General features: G+C 47.3%; 1 protein-coding gene across 1 annotated transcript in view; it reads right to left on the bottom strand.

Moving 5' to 3' along the window:
* lrpprc (leucine-rich pentatricopeptide repeat containing) overlaps positions 1–9,395 on the bottom strand; it is a 135,572-nt gene extending 126,177 nt beyond the window's left edge. The window contains exon 1 of the mRNA XM_055639619.1: positions 9,240–9,395. Within this exon, the coding sequence (XP_055495594.1) occupies positions 9,240–9,346 (107 nt within the window). The 5' untranslated portion in view covers positions 9,347–9,395. The remainder of the gene's footprint in view (positions 1–9,239) is intronic.
* Positions 9,396–22,399: the final 13,004 nt, after the last annotated feature.

A 22,399-nucleotide genomic window follows, 5' to 3' on the forward strand; every position in this document is an offset into this window, starting at 1 on the left:
TAGTGGGCAGAATGGCATGTCATGCGTGGTTTGAAGAGCAAAAACCTGTAGTTTACAATGCCAAAACTGAAAAGTTGAGGAAAAACATGGAGTACAGAGTTGCTTATTGGTTACAATCTGAGGAATATGACGATGCTACTGATTATGATATGCCAATGTACCATCTAGCAACTGATCTCCATAAAGACTTGGGTCTATATGTCTAGAAATTGTAATTTATTTGCCTGTTACTGACTTACAGCACATAATACAATAATATTAAAGTTCTGATCTTGAGTATCACATTTTTTGAATTTTCAAGGCAGCCTGGGTGTTTATTACTATTTCCGTCACACGGTCAATTTTGTAATTAGCTGCAATTAGGCAACTACATAATTATATGCTTTAATTTCAGGTCATCCAAGTAAGGTGTTTTATATTTGTTTCAGAATGCTTCACTCTATAATAACTGAAAATTTCATTCAGTTCTCTTAATTTTTAAGAAAGTTATGGGCTTTTGACTGTCCTCGATCACAGCTGTTGTGTTAAGTCAATGGAAAAGCAATAGGGAAAAAGATGCTAATTTACGAGTATGAAAATTGCCATCTTTTTTTAATACTGAAGATATGAAAGTGAATTATGTGTCAAATTAAAGTTCTATTCATGCTTTATCTGATGGGACAAATTACAGGCTTGATTTTTAAAATCTCAAAATGTTGTAACATTCCTACCTTATCAAAGGCTATCTGAAATTCTAGGTAAACAACATCCACAAACTCCCCTTAGTCTATCCTACTTTCTATGGTGCATCTATAGAAATAGGTAATAGTCATTGGAGATATAATACATTTTCTTAGTCTTCTGACAAAGTAGGGGCGCTTTCTTGGTGTGCTTTCTTGGCCATAGCATCAATGTGATTGGACCAGGATAAATTGTTGGTGATATTTACATTTATGAACTTAAAACTCTCGACTTCAGCAACATTGATGCAGACTGGGATGTATACTCCACCTTGATTTTTAAAGTTGATGACACATCGTTTTTATGAAATTGTGGGAGAGGTTATTGTCTTAACACTGTGTTACTAAGCTCTCTTTCTCCTTCCTATACTTAATCTCATTATTGTTTGAGAACTTGCCTATTGGGGTGGCATCATCTGCAAACTTTTTGAAGAATTTCTGGAACAGAATTTGGGTGCAGTCATGAGTGTATAGGGATTAGATCAGGACACTGGCAATGCAGCCTTGTTGGTACCTGTTACATTTGCACGGAGCAAGAAGAATCAAGGTAAACCACGTATGAAAATGCGGGTTTATTCGGTCATGGCAAAACAGGAAGTGTCTGGGGCTAGATCCGGCAGAGACCAAGTACGTGAGCACGGGCAGTTGTACATAGAAAAAGTGAAATGACTTCCGTTATACGGCCTGGTACCGGTCTTCCAGCCAACACAACGCTGTGGACCGCCACGGTGGATTATCCTCTATCTCGGTGTCTTCTTGATCACCTGCTGAAGAGGTCTGTAGACGTGGAAGCCATTCATCACTTGGTGTTATATTTGTTGTTTCACCTGCTTGAATGATGGTTTCATCCTCCAGGAGTTGCTTCAGTCTCCTCCATAGAAACATAGAAAAATAGGTGCAGGAGTAGGCCAATCGGCCCTTCGAGCCAACACTGCCATTCAATAGGATCATAGCTGATCATCTAAAAGACCACTGTACATGACTTTCACCGCAGCGAAGGCACTTTTGTGAGGGTACACCTGGCTGTAGCTGTGAGTCACGGGTCAGTCTGCGTTGGCAGACATTGACGTCTTCGTGAGGGGGTACTCGCTCCCGTATTACCAGAATCTGCAGTGAATCTTTAGGTTGAAGCTGCGCGACCCTTTTTGACTGTTTTCCTATGACGAGCCATGCAGCAAGCCTTGTCCAAGGACAAATCCTGCTTTTCAGACAAAAGGCTCTCACGTGTTTATCATCACAGGCCCCGATAATCAAAGCCTGCATTAACATTGTTTTTTGAATTTGTTCGGCTGGATATCTTTATACTTGACCTCGCCACCTTGAACTTGCATTCTTGAACAGCCAAAGTTAAACCCCTGTCTCACGGTGCGAGTCCAGCCATGAACGATCCCGAGTTAAAAACAAGTCAAACCCGTGGTAATCACATAGAATTAACGTAGCGGGAACATCGGAACTCATGGACGTAAATTAACGACTCGTAACGCTAACGGCAAGTACTCGGGAAACTTGGTAACTCGTAAAAAAAATTTCAACATGTTGAAAGATTTCCACGAGTCAAATTTACCCTTGAAGGAAAAATTTGAAACTTTTAAACTCGTTGTAATACCGCAGTAGCCCGTGAGTTTACCATAGTGACTCGTGAGTAACTCGTGGGTTTGGTCTGAGTGCCAGAAGTGAAATGTTGAAGATTAGTCAGATCTTAATGGAAAATTTTACAGTGATCTAACAATTCATTTTCAGTGAGTAATGCAGTTCAATGATTGATGCAGTTTAAATGGACACCCGTTGCCTTAGCACAGCATGGCTTTTAGTATTACTAACTCCAAGGGAAGGGCACGGATCAGTTTTAGTGATGCAGCTCAATCAAACCAAACATTCAATGCACAACAATGTTGAGTTGATGCAGCTTCATTGAGTTGTCCTGCTTTTCTTTGGAAAGCGAGTTAAGCCTTTCTCAGATGCAATCTTAATGTGGTTCATCTCATGTTAAAGATGCAAATGCAACGTTTGAGCAATTTTGGAAGGATTGTTTCTTGAAACAAACTGCTCTAAAAGTTTGAAGGAAGGAATTGCAGATACTAGTTTAAACCAAAGATAGACACAAAATGATGGACTAACTCAGCTGGTCAGGCAGCATCTCTGGAGATAAGAAATAGGTGATGTTTTGGGTCGAGATCATTCTTCAGGCTGGGTCTTAGCCTGAAGAAGGGTCCCGTCCAGAAACGTTGCCTACTTTTCTCAAACGTTTCTCAAGAGTTGCTGCCTGGCCTGTGGAGTTACTCGAGCATTTTCTGTCTATCTTTGGTTTAAACTAGCATCTGCAATTCCTTCCTTCCAAACTTCCTTCCTTCAAAAGTCACCGATTCCTTTTCTCCAGAAATGTTGCGTGACCCGTTGAGTTAACTCGGCAGCTGGACAGCGAAAAAAAAGGTGAGTAAAAAAAGGTCCGCCAAGTCTGCCTGTCAGGAATAATCCCCTGATGCTGGAGACACCTGTGGGGATCTCACCTTGGCCTTTGGAATAAAGTGACCAACAACCAATATTTCCAGATTTCCAAGGGCAGGTCACTTCCCTTGTTTATGTGCCTTTCACATTACTGCTTCAGAGGTTTGATGCGTTATGTGGGACGGGGAGGGGGGAGTGAATGCATTCCTGTTTGAATAAGTGTAGGAAGGAACTGCAGATGGCGGTTTACACCGAAGACAGGCACAAAAAGCTGGAGTAGCTCAGCGGGTCATGCAGCATCGCTGAAAAAATGTCTCGACCCGAAGCATTGCCTTTTCCTTTTCTCCGGTGATGCCGTCTGACCCGTTGAGTTACTCCAGCTTTTTGTGTCCATCTCTTGTTTGAATAAGATTATTTGAAAATGAAATGATCCACACCAACTCTTAAAAATAAATCGCCTTTATGTGAAAAATAAACCAATTGCAAAACTTTGCCAACACGAAGGGGAATATCCTTTGGGGTTGTTCGCTACCATCCGCAGTCACGGATAAAACAGTGCAGGATGTGATAACGTGGCCAATGATACAGTTGTGAGGCGAGATCCCCGAAATACAGTCTGCCGAGCGATGAATAAACAGGGGTGAGAAATGTACTAACCGTCAGCCTATATATTGAAAAATCCCAAAACTCGTGTTCAGTGAGTTTAAAAAAGTACATTAGACAAGAAACCTTTACAAATAGCGAAGCTTCGCGTATGGCAGCGCACACACCTGGTGAAAATGTCCCAAAGGGCGGGAACAGGCCCTTCGGCCCACTGAGCCAACCGTCAAACACTCATTTACCTCAATCTCATTTCTGCCCGCGTTCACATCAATTTCCCACCTGAGCCACATCCGACCACTCACCGACACATTGGGGGAAGGTGACAGTCCTTCAGGTGTTTTTGCCATTCATTTCTCATCGAGTCATGGGTTCATACAATACAGCAGGTGTAGCGGGGAGCATTCATACAACAAAGCAGCGTGCGGGGAGCGAAAGGGAGCACTTGGGGGAAACTCCATAAAATAGTACCGGAGGTTAGAATCGAACCCGGGTCCCTGGAGCAGTGACACACGCTGCTCAAGTGAATGTATAATGAAATGAATGAGGACAGACAATAATCAGATTAATTGAACTCATCAAAGGGCATAGATTGAACGTGAGCAGCAGGCGGAATAGAGGGCATCTGATGATTGTTTTCTCAACCCAGTAACTACTGTAGTCGTAATCTGAGAATGCGACGGAGGCAGGTTTACAAAGTATATGGGCCAGAACTCGAATAACGGTCAGGAAGGTTATGGTTGGAATGGACATGGTGGGCGGAGGAGCCTGTTTCTGTGTTGTATGAACCCATGACTCGATGAGAAATGAGTGGCAAAAACACCTGAAGGATTGTGAGATAATGATCATGGATGACTTTTAATGGAAAGTCCACACATACAGATAGACAGCCAAGAACTTCATATCTACACTCAGATGGACTGGCAGATGGAGGAGATAGGAGTTGGGGAAAGAGAGGAAAAGCCCAAGAGAAATACAGGGAAAGGGATATTGGAACAGACAGTTGCTGGAATCCTGAAACGCATGTCAAAACATTTAAAAGGTATAAACACATAGCAAATAGGTGCAGGAGTAGGCCATTCGGCCCTTCGAGCCAGCATTGCCATTCAATATGATCATGGCTGATCATCCAAAATCAGTACCCCGTTTCTGCTTTCTCCCCATATCCATTGATTCCGTAACCCTAAGAAATTTAAACATGGGAGGCTTTTTATAGTGAAAAAGAAAACTGCATGACATAATTTTTACCATGTGATGGTTTTTCCACACGTCGGTAGTCGTTGTTGGCTCAAGAGTAACTCGGGAGAGGAACTTGGTAACTCGGGAGAGGAACTTGGTAACTTGGGAGAGGAATTTGGTAACTAGGAAGAGGAACTTGGTACATCGTAGAAATGAGAAGTAAACGGAAAACTTAGACATTCATGTGGGAACTCGTTTAAACTGGTGAACATAAACTTGGAATCTCGTAGAAAACCACGAGTTTGATTTTTTCTTTCACTCGGGATCACTCGTGGGTGGACTCGCACCGTGAGACAGGGCTATCAGTCTCGTAATAAAATCGTCGATGTTCTCTTCTGGAAATATGCAAATATACTGGTCAAATCTGATTCACCGAATAAGTGTAGTTCATCGAAGTATTTCTGATCAAGTTCGCCCAAGTGTATGCGAAGCAGCTTGAGTTTTGTCGCTTCCTCCAGTCTCGCCGTTGGGAGTCAAAATAGGTTGTAGGATGTAATCTTGGAAGGTTTTCTTTCATTAGGGCCAGGTTTCGGGTGTTGCTTGCCATAGCTTCAGCTCAAAATGGATGGGGTGCTGCGAGCAGAGATACCATCTCGATTTTGATCCTTGTCGACAAAATTTTACGTTTACGCGGATCAAGTACGACCAAGGCAGACCACGTATGAAAATGCGGGTTTGTTCAGTCACAGCAAAACAGGAAGTGTCTGGGGCGAGATCAGGCGAGGGACCAAGTATGTGAGTGCGGGCGGATCCCGAACGAGTGACACACTAACGACCCGCTCTGATTGGACACCGATACCAACGGACTGTGCTACAGAAAAGCAAGCGTCACGGGGCTGTGGCTCCCATGTTCTCAATATGGTTCAGTCCCGGTGTTGAGAATCTTCGTGAAGGATGTTTTGTTTCCTATCATTACTGATTGTTGTGTTTGGGTCAGGAATTCAAGGATCCAGTTGCACAAATGCATGCCAAGTAGTAGGTCCAGGAGCTTGGGGGAGGGTTTGGTAGGTGAAGACGGCATATCTGTAATCAATTAATAGGAAATCTGAGGTAGGTGACTTTATCGTCCAGATGTCCCAGGGATGAATGAAGGGCCAGGGAGATGATGCCTGCCATGAAACTGTTCAGAGGTAGGCAAATTGCAGTGGATCAAGGTTGCCTGTGTGGATGAAGCTGATGTGAGCCATGACCAGTCTCTCAAATCATTTTGCGATGGTGAGTGTGGGGTAGCCATTAAGATACCTTGTTTCCTTTTGGTAGCAGGACGATAGTGATCTTCGTAAAGCAGATGGGATCCCTGGAATCCCTGGTCTCGGTAGGCGGCGCGGCTCTGGCCAGATTGCAAGCCTCATGCAGTCTGTCCGCGTTTCGACTTATTTTCTGTCCGTGTTTTAACGGTAGATTTTAGTTATTGTCCAACAACTTGGGGGTGTGCACGCCACACGGGGGAAGAAGGGGTGGGGTGGGAGGGAAACTTACTTTTAAATCTCTCCCTGCACTGAAAGGAGACTTCCGACTTTTCTTTCGTCGGGTTCCTCTTGGAAGTTGAGGCCGCAACGAGGAGCATGGCCTCCAACAGGAAGAAGCCGGGGACTCAGAAAGCCGACTCCAGAGGTTGCCGTCGCTGCCCTTGGCCAAAGACCGGAGCGGTGGAGGAACGCTGCTGCTGCTGCTGCTGCCGATGGGTAGCTGCTGAGAAGATGGTTGGGGCATGCTGCTGCGGGTCTGCGGACAGCGGCGCCAGGTTTCATTAATGACCCGCGGATCCCTGCCATGAGAGAGACCGCTTTTCGCCTTTCAGTGGGCTCCTGCAAACGGAGAATTCTCCCGCCCGAGTTGCGGGGTTGAAGAGCTCATGGAGCGGGGCCTCACTACACCGCCCCGCGCGGCTGGAATGGCCGCGGGTACTTGCGAGCGCACACCGGGGGCTCCAACACCAAGACCCAGTGTGCGACCTCGCACCACCCGGCGTGGCTTCAATGGCCACGGGACAATCGCCATCGCCATCGCCAGCCGGGGGCTTTGACTTTGACTCTGACATCGGGGGGGGGGAGAGTGCAGTGGAGAGATAAGTTTTTTTTTTGGCCTTCCATCACAGCTATGTGATGGATGTTTATGTAAAATTGTAATTATGTTGTGTCTGGGTCTATTTGTGTGTAATGTATGGCTGCAGAAATGGCATTTCGTTTGGACCTCTAGGGGTCCAAATGACAATTAAATTGACTCTTGACTCTCGACTCTTGAATGGAACAGGGAGAAATCATGGATGTCCATGGGGTGGAAGATTGCAACCTTCATGTGGTCCTCCCTGTTTCGACTAATGCAATCAACTCGACGTGCACAAACGGAAGATCAAATAGAACAAGTTGTCCAACAACTTTAGGCTGTGCACGCCACACGAAAGAAGAAGAAGATGGATGTCTATGAATACTCCTGCCAGCTGGTTCATGCAGTTTCTGAGAAAGGGGACTTCAACTAAATCAGTTCCTTTCTGCAGGTTACCTCTCAGGAAGATGGGGCTCCACATTTTGTCATGGCCACAATTCAAACATCCCTGATCGAAAGCTGAATTCCAGAGGTAAGGCAACAGTCACTGCCCTTGGCAGCAAAGCAGCAAGGATACCCGTGTAAAAATGAAATCAGTGTGCATCGCTAGAAAGGACTTCAATGGGTGGAGTCAGTGGAAGATGGTTGTAGTTGTCATCAGACATTCATTCATCCCAGCCTTGAGATGTGCTTCTCAAGGCAATGTCCCAGACCCAAACATTTTCAGCTGTTTCATTAATGACCTTCATTTCAACATAAAGTTAAAAAAAATGGGGAAGCTTGCTGACAATTGCCATGTTCAATTCCATTTGCAACTCCTCGCCATCCTTGCCTGCATACAGCAGGACCTAAATAACACCCTGAAATGAGCAAATTATGCCTTACTGCACCAGTGATGCAGGATCGATCCTGACGACTGACTGTGTTTTCTCCGGGTGCTCTGGTTTCCACCCACACTCCAAAGACGTGCAAGTTTGTAGGCCAATCGTCTTGGTAAAATTGTAAATTGTCCCTAATGTGTGTAGGATAGTGTTAGTATGCAGGGTACGCTGGGTGCAAGGTCAACAACCCTGCAAAAGCTCAATACCAACTATGACAAAGCAGTCTACTTGATTAGGACCACTTAAATCATGTAAATTACCATCGCTACCCAACAGCACCTAGCAAGACCTCCACAACTCAGAAGGACCAAATTACACACACTCCCAATTTGGATCCTCCATCATCACCAAGTCAACATTCAGGAATTTCCTACCCAAAAATCAGAGCACCTTCACAGGGACTGCACAGCAGCATCACCTTCTCAAGGCCAATTAGTAAAGGACTGACGCCCAGATCACGAAAAAGGATTAATCAAATGAGCCAAATTGAAGGTCGAAAACAGTTATGCAAAAGTTTTAGAAGATAGGACTCCAGCGTGGAAGGATGAGGCTCGCCTAGATAAAAGTACAAATCCAACTTTAATTCGATCTGCTGAGTGATAACATACGTGACACACGCTGCGCCCTGATGGGGGATTACTCAACCCATGGAGCTGAAGGTCAGTCAGAGCGATCAGATGTAACATTGTGGATCACAATTGGTCAGGGGTCCGATGTCCAGTTACGGAACTTAAAATGAAAAAAAAGGTGAAACCACATGGGAAGTGGAGACGTGAACTTCCAGCTCGGCTGCGTTGGGCGGGTCAGAGGTGAAGAGGCGCCGGCAGAAGCCAAGAAGAAACCTGCAGAAAACAGAAGACTGCGGCAATCGGCCGCGCGCCCGGACAACTGACACCTGATCCACGCGCGCCCGGACAACCGACACCTGATCCACGCGCGCCCGACACCTGATCCACGCGCGCCCGGACAACCGACACCTGATCCACGCGCGCCCGGGCAACCGACACCTAGCCCGCGTGAGCCCGGGCAACCGACACCTGATCCACGCGCGCCCGGGCAACCGACACCTGATCCACGCGCGCCCGGGCAACCGACACCTAGCTCGCGTGAGCCCGGGCAACCGACACCTGATCCACGCGCTCCCGGGCAACCGACACCTAGCTCGCGTGCGCCAGGGCAACCGACACCTAGCTCGCGTGAGCCCGGGCAACCGACACCTGACCCACGCGCTCCCGGGCAACCGACACCTGACCCACGCGCGCCCGGGCAACCGACTGATGACCCACGCGCGCCCGGACAAACGACTCACCTGAACGGCACGAGGCCGGTCACCTCTTGCCTGAAAGCCGCCGAGTGGCCAGGGCGTGGGAAGCGCCGAAACCGCAGTCGCTTCACAAACCGTACGAGCGCCGCCATGTTGCTGGGGGTCGGACGGAAGGGGGCGGGCAGGGGCACGGTCACGGTCACGTGGCGAGAGAAGGTCACTGGGCGAAACGACGCGAGCCGGGGAGAATGGAAAATATTTTCTTTAGAAAAGTTGAGCAAAAAGAACACCATATCTAGTCAAATTCCACTTCTATCCGGTAAGTACAAAATTTAATATAAATTAACCACTTTATTCACAGATTACTTGATATGAACGTTAAATGATTGCAATGTTGTATGTTTATCCCTCTTGGATTGGGTGCAGGCTGAAGGGTTGGCCGATAGGCCGTTTTCCCGGAGTGGCGCAAACAGCCCAGGTACCTCATGCCCCAGGGAGGCCGTCCCTGAAATGTTGTCCAGCTAGCAGTAGCCATGAGAAACAGGAATATTGCACTCATCTGACATTGGGCTGTTAGTATTGGGAACTTGTCCACCATCCACTTCTGAACACACGGAGAAGGTGAACTTCATCTTTTGGTTAAACAATTTTCAATTGAAACCAGGTGAATTCCCTTGGGAGGTAGAACTGCCAGGTATTCCAGGTGTGGGGATCAGGGGTTAGACAGTTCTGCCACGTCTGAGCACCACAGTTGACCATGAGGCAGACACCACCGCCTCCATTTCCCCGATGCCTGCTTTCGGTCCATTTGATGGATGGAGAAACCTTCAGGCTGGATGGTTGAGTCTGGGGAACTGGCGTGAGTCATGACTCTGTGAAACAGAGCACACAGCATTCCCTCAGCTACCTGTCCACCTGTCAGAGAAGCGTAAGCAGATCAGGGCCCTGATGCATGGTTTTGTAGTGGAACATAATGTGCAAAGGTCTACAGACATGCACTTATCAAAACAAAAAGCATTATTAAACGGTAATTGAAGTTGCGGTTCATCGTTGCAGGCCTCAATGCCCATTAAACACTGACACAATGAGCAGAAGTTGCTTGTGGGGCCTGATATTAGACAGTTAGTTACCAGACACTGAGACACAAGGCTTAAGGCCTGGCTCATTGACCTTTTTAATCGCAGAGAAATCCACAGCAAAGCAGCCAACCAAAGAGCGGGGTGGGGTACAGGGTAGAAGGGTTGGCTGGGGGATGCGACTGTAGTTTCCAACCCATTCAGCAGGTGCTATCAGTCCTCAGTTAAACCCACACACATGTACTGCCAAGAAGTACTCATAAGCTCTGCATCTCAATGCTGAGAGGCCATTGCCTATATCAACCATTCCAACATCTATCCTAAAAGACATCTATTGCATTTTACTGGCTTCCCCACCTCGAGCCATTTGGTGATGAGATTTCATTGTTGCAGGATAGTCAATGAAAGGCTGAGTCCCCTGCCAGATTCCTGAACCAGCAGCAATGTGGAGGACGGAGGTCCACGACAGGTTTCTGGCACAGTAGTGGTGTCAGTAATACACCTCTCTGTGTGTAAAGCTAGAAAGATCACATTTAATGCTGTTTCCATCCCATTCTGGGATAAGAGGATAATAAATGACTGACGTCTTAACATTCTGCCACAGTAAACAATTAAAAAAGCAAATGCCAATTTTTTTTTGTGCTCCTGTGAGGGTCTTTGAAAGGGAAAACAAATAAGCAAATAAAGAAGGCTCCATAACCTGAAAATTTTACCGGTTTCTCCTTCCACAGGTGGTGCTTCATTGGCTACTTTTCCAGCGTTTTCTATTTTTTGTTTTAAGATCCTTGAGATATATTACTAATTGAGAGGTGTACATAAACACTTCCTTATTATCTACATGAAATTTATCAAAGTCATAAGATCATAAGTGATAGTAGTAGAATTAGGCCATTCGGCCCATCGAGTCTACTCCGCCATTCAATCATGACTGATCCATCTCTCCCTCCCATCCCCATTCGCCTGCCTTCTCCCCATAACCTCGCACACCCGTACTAATCAAGAATGTATCTATCTCTGCCTTAAATATTTCCATCAACTTTGCCTCCACAGCCTCTGTTTTCAGAGTTTCAGATAAGTAACCTCAGAGTATGTTCTAATTTAATCCAAGCTATCACCAAGCTATCTTACCTCATGACTGAGATCACTGAAGGTATGTCTGGATGTTCTGGTTAATGTAATACTTCATTCTCCATTCCAACTGTGTCTCTTTCTTTCCTACTGTTGACTATCATGGTCGTTTACATTCCCAATTTTTAGTTGGTAACAGCCAATGACCCAAGTCTCATGAATACAATTAGATCAGAACTGTATTTGGACATTGCTTCCTCTTCCAAAACCAGGTAAAGTTCAATTGTATAAATGCAAATTAGTCCAACTTATTCTATGGAGACACAAGGAACTGCAGCCACTGAAGAAGGTTCCCAGCCTGACACATCACCTATCCATGTACTCCAGAGAGTTACTCCAATCTGAGTTACTCCAGTCCTTTTTTTTTGTAAGCCAGCATTTGTGGTTCCATGTGCCTCCATTTCACTGCCTATTTTGAAGAACTTCCATCTCCCTCCGTCAGGAGTTCCTTAAGATCCTCTCTCACTGTTTGCTGCTGCTCTTTGCTCTAAACTTGTTCCATTGCTGTATTTCCGCTTAATCTTTGACAGGATTTGAATCTATTATCCATTACTAAGGGAATGCACATGTTTATCCCTGCGAAGGAGGAATTGCAGAATAATTGTTGAAATTCAACCTTGTTTCCAATGATGGGGAGCATATTGTGACTGTGCCCCTCACCTTTGATAAGAAACTGCACTACCTTCCAGCATCTGAGGGTGGTGCTATGACTTTAACTTTGTCTTAACCAGCCGTCCATCATCTATCTATACTATTACTAAAACTCTCATCTTGACCACTTCCGGTTTGCTTTTTTTTAAATGTGCGCAAAAAAGGTACCTTTCATCGCTAGGATTTTCGCCACCTTACTCACCATTCTCCTCTCCTCCAAGCGCATCAGGTTTTGTGGAATTATACAAAAGTTATGAAGGTTTTAAAAAAAGTGAGATCAGCAGAATGGTCTTCTCGCCTGTCAGTCACCATTAAGGTAACGGCCCTTCCGGCACCCGCTGGAGAATAAATCCCCGGAGGCGGGGCTGAGTCTACAAGTGCTGATTGAGTCCGCAAGAGTGGAGTCGGGAAAGTCGCTGTGTGGAGTCGAGAAAGCCGCTGTGTGGAGTCGGGAAAGCCGCTGTGTGGAGTCGGGAGAGCCGCTGTGTGGAGTCGGGAAAGGCGCTGTGGAGTTGGGTAAGCCACTGTGTGGTGTCGGGAACGTCGCTGTGTGGTGCCTGCGGTCGGTGGCTGCTGAGTGGAGTCCCTCCTTCCCCCCCCCCCCCCCCCACACATCCCCTCTTCCCACCTCCCCCCCACGCCCCCCCCCTCCGCCTCGCCATCACCTCCCCCTCCACCCCTCACATCATCCCCCTCCCCCCATGCCACCCCTCCCTAGCCAAACCCAACCCCCCCCCCCCCCCTATGCCGCCCCATGCCACCCCCCCCCTCCCCTCCCGGGCCACCCCCCCCAGGCCATCCCCACTCCCAGTTATTCTTCAAAATTGTGCTGTGGCAATCTTTTAAGCCATGGGAGACCATTAATGGAGCCACAGATCCAAAAGGACACATCTCAAGATTGTGCAGCAGTGTCTCAGTATTGCAGAAATTATTGAACAGTGCCATTCCTGCATTGTAGAGTCAACACAGCACAAAAACAGGCCTTTCTGCACAAGTCATCCTTGTTGACCAAGATGCCGATGTAAGCTAGTCCCATTTTCCCACGTTTTGCTTATCCCTCTAAAACATTCCAATCCATGTACCTGTCCAAATGTCTTTTAAATGTTATTATTGTACTTGCCTTAATTACCTTCTCTGGCAGCTCGTTCCATATACTCATGACCTTCTGTATAAAAAAAAAAGTTGCCCTTCGGGTTGCAATTTAAATCTCTCCCCTCTTTAACCTCTGCCCTCTAGTTCAAGATTCCAGAGCCCTGGGGAAAAAAGACTGTGCATTCACCCTATCTATTCTCCTCATCATTTTATACACAGAGGTGTATAAAGATCATCCCATAGCCTCCTATGCTTCAAGAAATGAAGTTCCTAGCCTGCCCAACCTCTCCATAGAGTTCAGGCTTTCAGGTCCTGGCAACATTCTCTGCACCCTTTCAAGCTTCGTGGCATCTTTTCTATAGCAGGGTGACTAAAATGGAATACAATACTGCAAGTGTAATTTTCTTGCATCTCTAAATTTTACTCTTCAAAATTCTCTCAGGCTTATTCTCTTGAATTTTATAATTTTTTCCTCTTAAACAGTAATGTAGACACTCTTATTACATGACAAATTGTTGCAGCCAATTTATGCTAATTTATGTTTTTGCATTGTGGTAACAATGAAATCAGCACTAACATGTGCGTAGGTCACAGATGTGAGGACCAGAGTGCCAATGACATGTAGAATGGTCAGCTACTGGATACACAAGATCATGGAAAAAATGGAAACAGAAGCTGGCCACCAGACCCCTCAAGCATGCCTGCCATTTAATGTGATAATGGCTGATATATGCTGGTCTCAACTCCGCTTTGAAGCCAGTTCCCCGTAGCCCTCAGTCATGCATCCCCACCTTAAACATATCTGGGAACCTGGCCACCAACACCTTTTGGTGTAGAGAATTTCTGAAATTTGCTACCTCTGAAAGAAGAAATTTATAAGTACTTCAATTTTAAATTACTGGCCACTTTAATGTATTACATTTGTGCTACTATGTCCCCTTGCTTGTGACTTTCCAACTGGTGAGCCAATTCCATTTCATATCTACCCTGTCGAGGCCCCCGAGGATCGTGCATGTTGAATAAGGTAATTTCTCATTCTTATGGGCCCCAAGAAATAGAGACCCATACTTCTAGTCTCTCTTGATAGGACAATCTTCACATCACGCTGGATTCACAGTCTGATCATGTAGATATTGGTGCGTCCTTTCCTGGAGACCGGCCTGGAGCTTCAAGCTGCAACTAGGCGCGGACTTTAACATCACGGAGCTGGCGATCCTTTACCGAGGATCGCTGTGGAAGTGCTCCGACCGCGGGGCCTGTGGACTTTTAACACCGTGGAGCCGCGGTCTCCGGTAAGAAAAGGCTGACTCGGCAGCTCCATGCCGCGGAATGTTTCCATTCTGTCCTGATGCCGGAGTCTCCATCATCCCGACGAGAGGGCTTTAACATCGGGCCGTCGGCAGAGGCAGTGTTGAGGGTTCAAGGCCCCGACCACCACGGATGAACAAAGGAGGTAGATGACTGAACTTTATTGCCTTCACAGGTGAGGAATGTTGATTCCATTGTGGTGGATGTTTATGTTAAAATGATTACTGTGTATTGCGTTGTTTTTTTACGTAAGGCTGTATGGTAACTCAAATGTCACTGTATCCTAATTGAGGCACGTGACAATAAATGTGAACTTGAAAACCATTTAACTCAAAATATTGTTAAATATGACCTTTACGTGTGCATAACTTTTAAAATTAGAATTATAGACATAGAGCTGTATAACATAGTAACAGGCCTTTTGGCCCATATTGTCCATGTCATCCTTTGTACCTATTTACACTAATGTCATTAACCATGTTGATACATCTCTTGTCAAGATGATCCTTATTATTCTTGTTCTGTAATATATAGCCACTGAATCACCGAATAAAGATGACGTTGATCACTTTTTGTGATTGTCATTAAAGTACCTTCCTCATTGGTTGATTCAAAACTGAATTAGCGTGAACAGGTGTCGATAGTCGGCCTGGATTCGAATCCAGGCAGACCATCGACACCTGTTCACGCTAATTCTATGTTACCCACTTTCGCATGCCCTCCCTACCCACAAGGGGCAGTTCATAGAGGCAAATTAATAACAAATTTGCATGTTTTTGGGATGTGGGAGGAACCCACGTGGTCACAGGAACATGAAAATTCCCCAACATCAGGATTGCTGGCACTGTGACACAGCAACTCTACCAACTGCACCACTTTGCCACCCTGAGTGGCAGTGTGGTGTGGTGGTTAGTGTTGCTACTTCACAGCACCAGCAGCCTGGATTCAATCTTGACTTTGGGTTCTGCTCAGAGTGTGCCGATCCTTCTTGTTACTTCATGGGTTTCTCGGGTGCTCTGATTTCCTCCCATATCCCAATGACATTGCTGACTGATTTAGTTAATTAACTGCTGTAGATTACTCCCGGTGTAGAACATGGATCAGGAGTTAAAGGGCATATGAAAAAAATGGTTACAGGAAAAATCAGTGGAAGAATGGGATTGATTGTATTTCTCAGAGAATTGGCATAGATTTGATCGATCGAATGGCTTCCTTCCATTATCAAAAGGGAATATTAAAAATCATAAGATTCTGGGAGAGACTGGGCAGATGTTCTGAGGATTTATCCTCTGGCGGTAAAGTTTGGAATGAAGGAAAGTCTCAGGATGAGGAGTCAGTTGCTAAGATGCAAATGAGGAGAATTTCTTTCCCCTCAGGATTGAAATTCTTAAGATTTCTCTGTACTACAATGCTGAATGAGATAGATTTAAGATCAACTGTGACTGAAATGTTATGGAGATTAAGCAGAAAGGTGACAATTTGAGGCATGTGCGTAAGTGATTTAAATGTGTTACTAGTGCAGTCATATCTAGCACTGCTGATTTAGCCAATTTGCACTGATTATGTGGTTATTTTCTTCCTGGAATGTTGTACTGGCCCAGACCACTTGACATTTACCACCATGCTCAGGCCAAAAAATCCAATTGGCCATGGTGTTAATTAATGATGAAGCTGGCTCACTCCTGCTCCTGTTTTTTATGTTATAATCCTGAATTCAGTTGTGCGAGAATGAATTGTTGCTCAATGAAAGGGAGTTACTTTCACACGGGAAAAGAGGGATAAGACTAATAATTTCACAATATATTCATTTTCCAATGACCCCCCCCCCCCCCCCGCTTTGGTTTGGAATATCAGAGTTGGGGTAACCTTTCATCCTAAATGTATTTCTCTGATTCCTTTTGCAAGTAAATAACTCTGTTGAACCTTTGCTTGATCAAAATCCCAGAGTCAGGAAAGACTATGAAAAGAAACCCATTAGCAAATGGAGCCTCAGGAGATTTCTGCGCCGTGCTATTAGTACTGCTGAGCTAAAGTAATTCATGTAGGTGGAACGGGTGAATAATCTGACTTTTAAAACATGTTGACATTTGAACTGCTTTTGGACAGTCTTGTGTAAATAGGCATACTGAGGACTAGTTTGCCTAATTATAATAAGTGAATACAAGTTAAAACAGGGAGAAAGTGTCAATAAAGTATAAATCTACACCACATGGGGCAAATAAACATAGAAAAGTACATGGAAATCACATGCTAATATATTTGTCATTATTCCAGGCAGGCATTAATGATGAATGAATTTTTAATTTAAATAGACCAAGCGGTTTAATCTATTTAAATAGATCCGTACCCTCGGGGGGGGGGAGGGGAGTGGGACGCGCTGCCGGGGAGCAGCGGGGAGCAGAGAGCAGCCAACGGGGAGCGTGGAGCTGCTAGCGGGGAGGAGCCAGTGGGAAATGGACGTCAACCAAAGGAGGAGAGAGAGGTGGGGGGGTGACTTGACTCGCAGCGCGAACAAGATGGCGCAGGTGTCGACCAAAGGACCGCAAGTGGGGCCGCCGCAGTCTTCAGGTATGATCTTTGGTCTTCAGTCGACGTCCCGACTTTTGAATAACGGGGGCGGAAAGAGGGTGAGGTGGGGGGGCGGGGGGGTTGACGTGACTCGCAGTGCAAGCAAGTACGGCACGCAGATCATTGTCACGCCATCAGCGAAAGACAGACGGTTTTTTTTACAACGTTTTTTCAGATTTTTGAACATTTTCATTAATAACTCGAGAAATAAAGTGTAGAGGTTGCGTGTGACGTGAGACGCACCCTCTAGAGGCTTTAATGAGCACAGCACACTACTCTCTGCTTCAGTGAGAGAATGAAGAGTGGTCTCGTGGCAAAAATCCCTACTCTTATGCCTACTCTTACCATGGTCAGGAGGTGGGTGAAGCCCTCGGAAGGCGGCAGTGGCCCTACGATGCCCACGTGGATATGGTCAAACCACTGGCGAGGGACCCGGTACACCTGGAGCTGTGCCCGCACATGCCGCTGTATCTTGGCAGTTTGACACGGGATGCAAGTGCGTGCCTAATGACCAACCTGTTTACGCAACCCGTGCCACATGAAACGGGAAGCCACAAGGGCAGTCGTCGCATTGACCACGGATTGAGACATAGCGTCGGTTACTCTGTTATCTTTGCCCTCAATTAAATGAATGGAGGTAGTGTATTGAGAGACGAACGCCAACTGCCGCTGCTGGCGAGCGGACCACGGGTTGGAAACCTTGGCGAACACAAAGGTGAGGGGCTTGTGTTCCGTGTAAATGTTAATTGTCCGTCCCTCCAAAAAGTAACGGAAGTGGCGCACCCTGATGTAAAGGGCGAGGAGCTCATGGTCAAAGGCACTGTTTTGCCGCTGTGCGCCGCTGAGGTGCCTGCTGAAGAAGGCCAGAGGCAGCCAACGCCCGTTGATCAACTGCTCTAGCACCACTCCAACCGCTACATTGGAAGCGTTGACCGTCAGCCCGATTGGTGCATCCGCCCGTGGGTGCACGAGCATCGTGGCCCTAGCCAGGACCTCCTTGGCCTGGTGGAACGCCGCCACCGCTTCGTCAGTCCATTCGACCTCCTTTCGTTTGCCTGCCATGATGTGAAACAGCAGGCGCATGATCCTGGCTGCGGACAGTACAAAACGGCGGTAGAAGGCCACCATCCCGACGAATTCCTGGAGGCCCCTCATGGTGGCCGGTTTTGGAAACTGGCGCACAGCGTCTACCTTGGCCGGGAGCGGCACCGCACCCTGCGGAGTTACATGGTGTTCCAGGAAATCAATAGGCATCACCCCGAAACGGCATTTGGCTATATTGATGGCCAGCCCATGATCGCTGAGAGGCTGTCAAAGCTGCCGGAGATGGGTACAATGCTCCTGCCGCGAGCGGCTTGCCACTAAGATGTCGTTGAGGTAAACAAACACAAAGTTCAGGCCATGACACACGCAGTCCATAATCCGCTGAAAGTCCTGCGCAGCGTTCTTAAGCCCGAATGGCATGCGCAGGAACTCAAAAAGGCCGAATGGTGTTATGATGGCCATCTTGGGCACTTCTTCGGGGTGGACAGGAATTTGATTGTAGCCAGGTCGACCTTGGAGAACACCGCAGCCCCGACCAGGTGCACATTGAAATCCTGAATGTGGGGGACTGAGTACCTGTCGGCTATGGTGGCATCATTAAGTCGACGATAGTCTCCGCAAGGGTGCCAGCCACCGTCCACCATGGGGACCATATGGAGCAGGGACGCCCATGGGCTCTCTGAGTGGTGCATGATACCCAGCGACACCATAAGGCGGAACTTCTCCCGAGCTAGACGGAGATTGTCCAGTGGAAGACGTCGCGCCTGGGCGTGCAGGGGCGTGCCAGAATGTGATGCTCCACCCCGTGTTTCGAGGCGGAGGAGCGGAACTGCAGGTTGAGGATTTCAGGGAAGTCGGTTAATACACGCGAGAATGTAGCATCCACGGACGACAGGGGCCCATCAGGCAGCATGACCGGGTCGCCCATGCGGAGGGAAACAGGCGCCAATGTCATAGAGTGGACCAGACTCTGCCGCTTGACATCTACAAGCAGGGAATGTGTGCATAGGAAGTCCGCGCCCAGCAATGGCTGGGAAACGTCAGCAATGACGAATGGCCATGAAAAGCGGCCATCCACGAAGTTGAGGGAGAGCATGCGCACCCCATATGAGCGGATTGGGCTCCCATTTGCTGCGGCGTCGCCATTAGAGGGGGGAAGCATACTTATCTCTGCCCCGGTGTCGACGGGGAAACGAGCCCCAGTGCAGCAATCCCATGCAAACACGTGATGTATCTGTCCGGCCGCCGAACCAATCACTGATGGCCGGCCCATGCATTTCCCGAGAATGTACATGGCTGCCGACACTGATGAGCTGCAGCCCCCCAGCGGCAGTGATAGTACCCCCTGCTGGCGTCTGAAGAAACAGGTGGAGGTGCGGGCTGATCCGACCACCAGTGACAAATGAACTGTCAGCAGGCCACGCTGGGACGACCTGCCGGTGCCCGGGTGTGCAATGGTAGCTGGATCCCGCCACGGAGGGCGTTTAGGCGCAGCGGAGATGCGGTCAATTGAAGCACCGACCTGCTGTGCACTGCCAGGTGCCGTCGGGAGGATCTTTAGCGCATCCAGGGCCTGCTGGCGGGCCATCGGAAATTGATCGGCGCGCTCGCCCACCGAAACACATGTCGGTGAAAGGGTCGCTGGTAAGCTGCAAGCGGATGTCCGACAGGAGCTGCTGCAGGTAGGCATGTTTAAAAAGATAACAGGGTTCATTGGTCGCCCATATCGCCCAGCAGGGCTGACGGCCAGCGGTCACCCAGGCCAGTCATCTGCAAGATTTGGGTCACCCGCTCGGCGTCGCTGAGGCGAAACCTACGTAAGAGTAGGGCCTTAAGGGCCTCATACTTATTAGCCACCGGGGGGGGGGCACGGAGAAGAGGCTTAACCCGTCGTGCAGAGACCTGGTCGAGTGCGATGATAATATAATAGTATTTTGTTGCATCTGCCTTCATGCCCCACAGTGCAAACTGCGCCTCGGCCTGGTCAAACCCGGAAGAGAGAGCCCGGAATGAAGGCGAGGAGCCAGGCAAATTCTGTAGAGGCTTTAATGAGCACAGCACACTACTCTCCGCTTCAATGGAAGACTGAAGACTGGTCTCGCGCCAAAAATCCCAGCTCTTATCTTCGCAGCTGGAAGCCGCCCCCGGACCTGTCCATGAACTGGTGAGGGGGAATGAACCAGGGAGTGGCCTACTCACCAGGAACCGCCACAAAAGCATGAATTTTTCAGATAAGGCGTTTTGGACTCTTGTGGGAACACACACACACACACACACACACACACACACACACACACACACACACACACACACACTCTCACGCTCACACTCTCTCTCTCTCTGTTAAGGGCCTGTCCCACTTGACGATTATTTCGGTGACTGCTGGCATAACGGTAACATTTTTACATATTCCGGTAGAGATTTTTTCCCTGGAGTCCGAAATCGCCTTGTCTGAAAATGTATTAAGTCTGAAGAAGGGTCTCGACCCGAAACGTTTGCTCCATAGATGCTGCCTCACCCACTGAGTTTCTCCAGCATTTTTGTCTACCTCTGAAAATTTCATGCTTTATTACTTGAGTTCAAAAATTTGAAATAAACATTGTAAAAAAACGTGTCTTTCGCTGATGATGACACAATGGATCTGTGTGCCGTTCTTGCACGTGCTGCGAGTGATGTCACCCCACACCTCTCCCTTCCCCCCCCCTCCCCCCCCCCCCCCGCCCCTGTTGAAATAAAGCATGAATTTTACAGATAAGGCGTTTTGGACTCATGGGGAAAATCTACTGGAATATGTAAAAATATTACCGTTACCACAAAGTTTTTTCGCGAAGGTGATTCTTCAGTAACTGCCTATTTTGGTGTCCTGCTACTTTGATGCTGTATATAAGGAAATCTGTAATTCTATCTCATTTCTTTTTTCTATATTGTTAATAAACATAATCCTCATAAATAAAGGTTAAACCCTAAACACACACCACGTTGAACAGGAAGGGTGGCGCTATAATTAAGACAGTGAAATCACAGTGTACGGGAAGGGTCACAAGTCCTTTGAAAGAGAGGGGGGAAGAAGGGGGAGATGGGGTGGGGAGAGGAGCGAGAACAACTCTTAAGAAGCCAGAGATAAATGGCTGTGAAGCTCAGTGGACAGTAACATTACCGGTCGGTTTTCCTTGGTTCTGAAAACTACTGTTCACGTTTTTTTTCCCCAATGAGCCAATGAAATTCACCGGTCAACACCAGCGACAACCTACGACCTCCTGGCGACCCACTACCACTGCATCTATGTCACAAGAATTCTCGCTACTCTCCATGGCGTCAAAATTCTGGTCACCGCTAATTTTTCAACATGAATGAAGCTGCTACTAGTTACGTGAATGCGGGAACTACTCACCACCATGCAGGCGAGACCCCATCAACCTCCGGCGAACATGTGGCGAACTTGTGGCGACCTCATAGTTTCCTGTAGTCACCTAAAAAGTTGCGTTAGTGGGACAGGCCCATTAGGTACCCCTAAAATTGTTGCGCTAGCGTGTACAGTTTTAGCTATATTTTGGGAACATAAATACACCCATACATACAAACATACAAGATGCAACTTTTAGTTACCCGTTGGGTGCCCGTTGTGATGCCAGATCAAAATGGCGATCTGAAATTGCAACGTGCCCGGCAACCCTCCCACAACTGCGCAGGCGCGATCCCCATTGTGGCGCTAAAGAACCCCGTTGTGACGCAGTCAAAATGGCGATCTGAAAATGGCGGCGGGCCCAACAACCATCCCCAACTGCGCGGGCGCAGCTGACGGCTCCCCGTTGTGACACCAGGGATCCCTGTTGTGAAGCCAGTCAAAATGGCGATCTGAAATTGGCAGCAGGCCTGGCAACCCTCCCCCAACTGCGCACGCACGGATACCAGGCATGACGCACAAGCGGATACCGGGCCCACTGCGCACGCACAGGGAGACATTCAGTTATTTTATATTTTGCACACGCAGATACCGGCAGATATGGGAACATACATGCATACATAAAAATATGAGACTTTTTAGTCATTTTTAAAGTTCACTAATAATAATAATAATACATTTTATTTAATGGGCGCCTTTCAGACATCTCAAGGACACCTTACATAGTTATCGGAATAAAAACATATAATCGGAATAAAATAAGTAATAAAGACATCACAGAGACACAAATTAAAAACAGAATTCAATCCAAAAACAGAAAATCAAAAACACAGTGTGAAGAGAGAGCAGCGGCAGCCAAAGCGCGCCAGCGTCCACTCTCTCTTCACGGCAGCCATCTTGGACACAGAATAACAGGATTACAATTAGACAAAAAA

Source organism: Leucoraja erinacea, chromosome 8 (genome assembly GCF_028641065.1).
Source record: "Leucoraja erinacea ecotype New England chromosome 8, Leri_hhj_1, whole genome shotgun sequence".
In the NCBI taxonomy this organism is placed as follows: Eukaryota; Metazoa; Chordata; class Chondrichthyes; order Rajiformes; family Rajidae; genus Leucoraja; species Leucoraja erinaceus.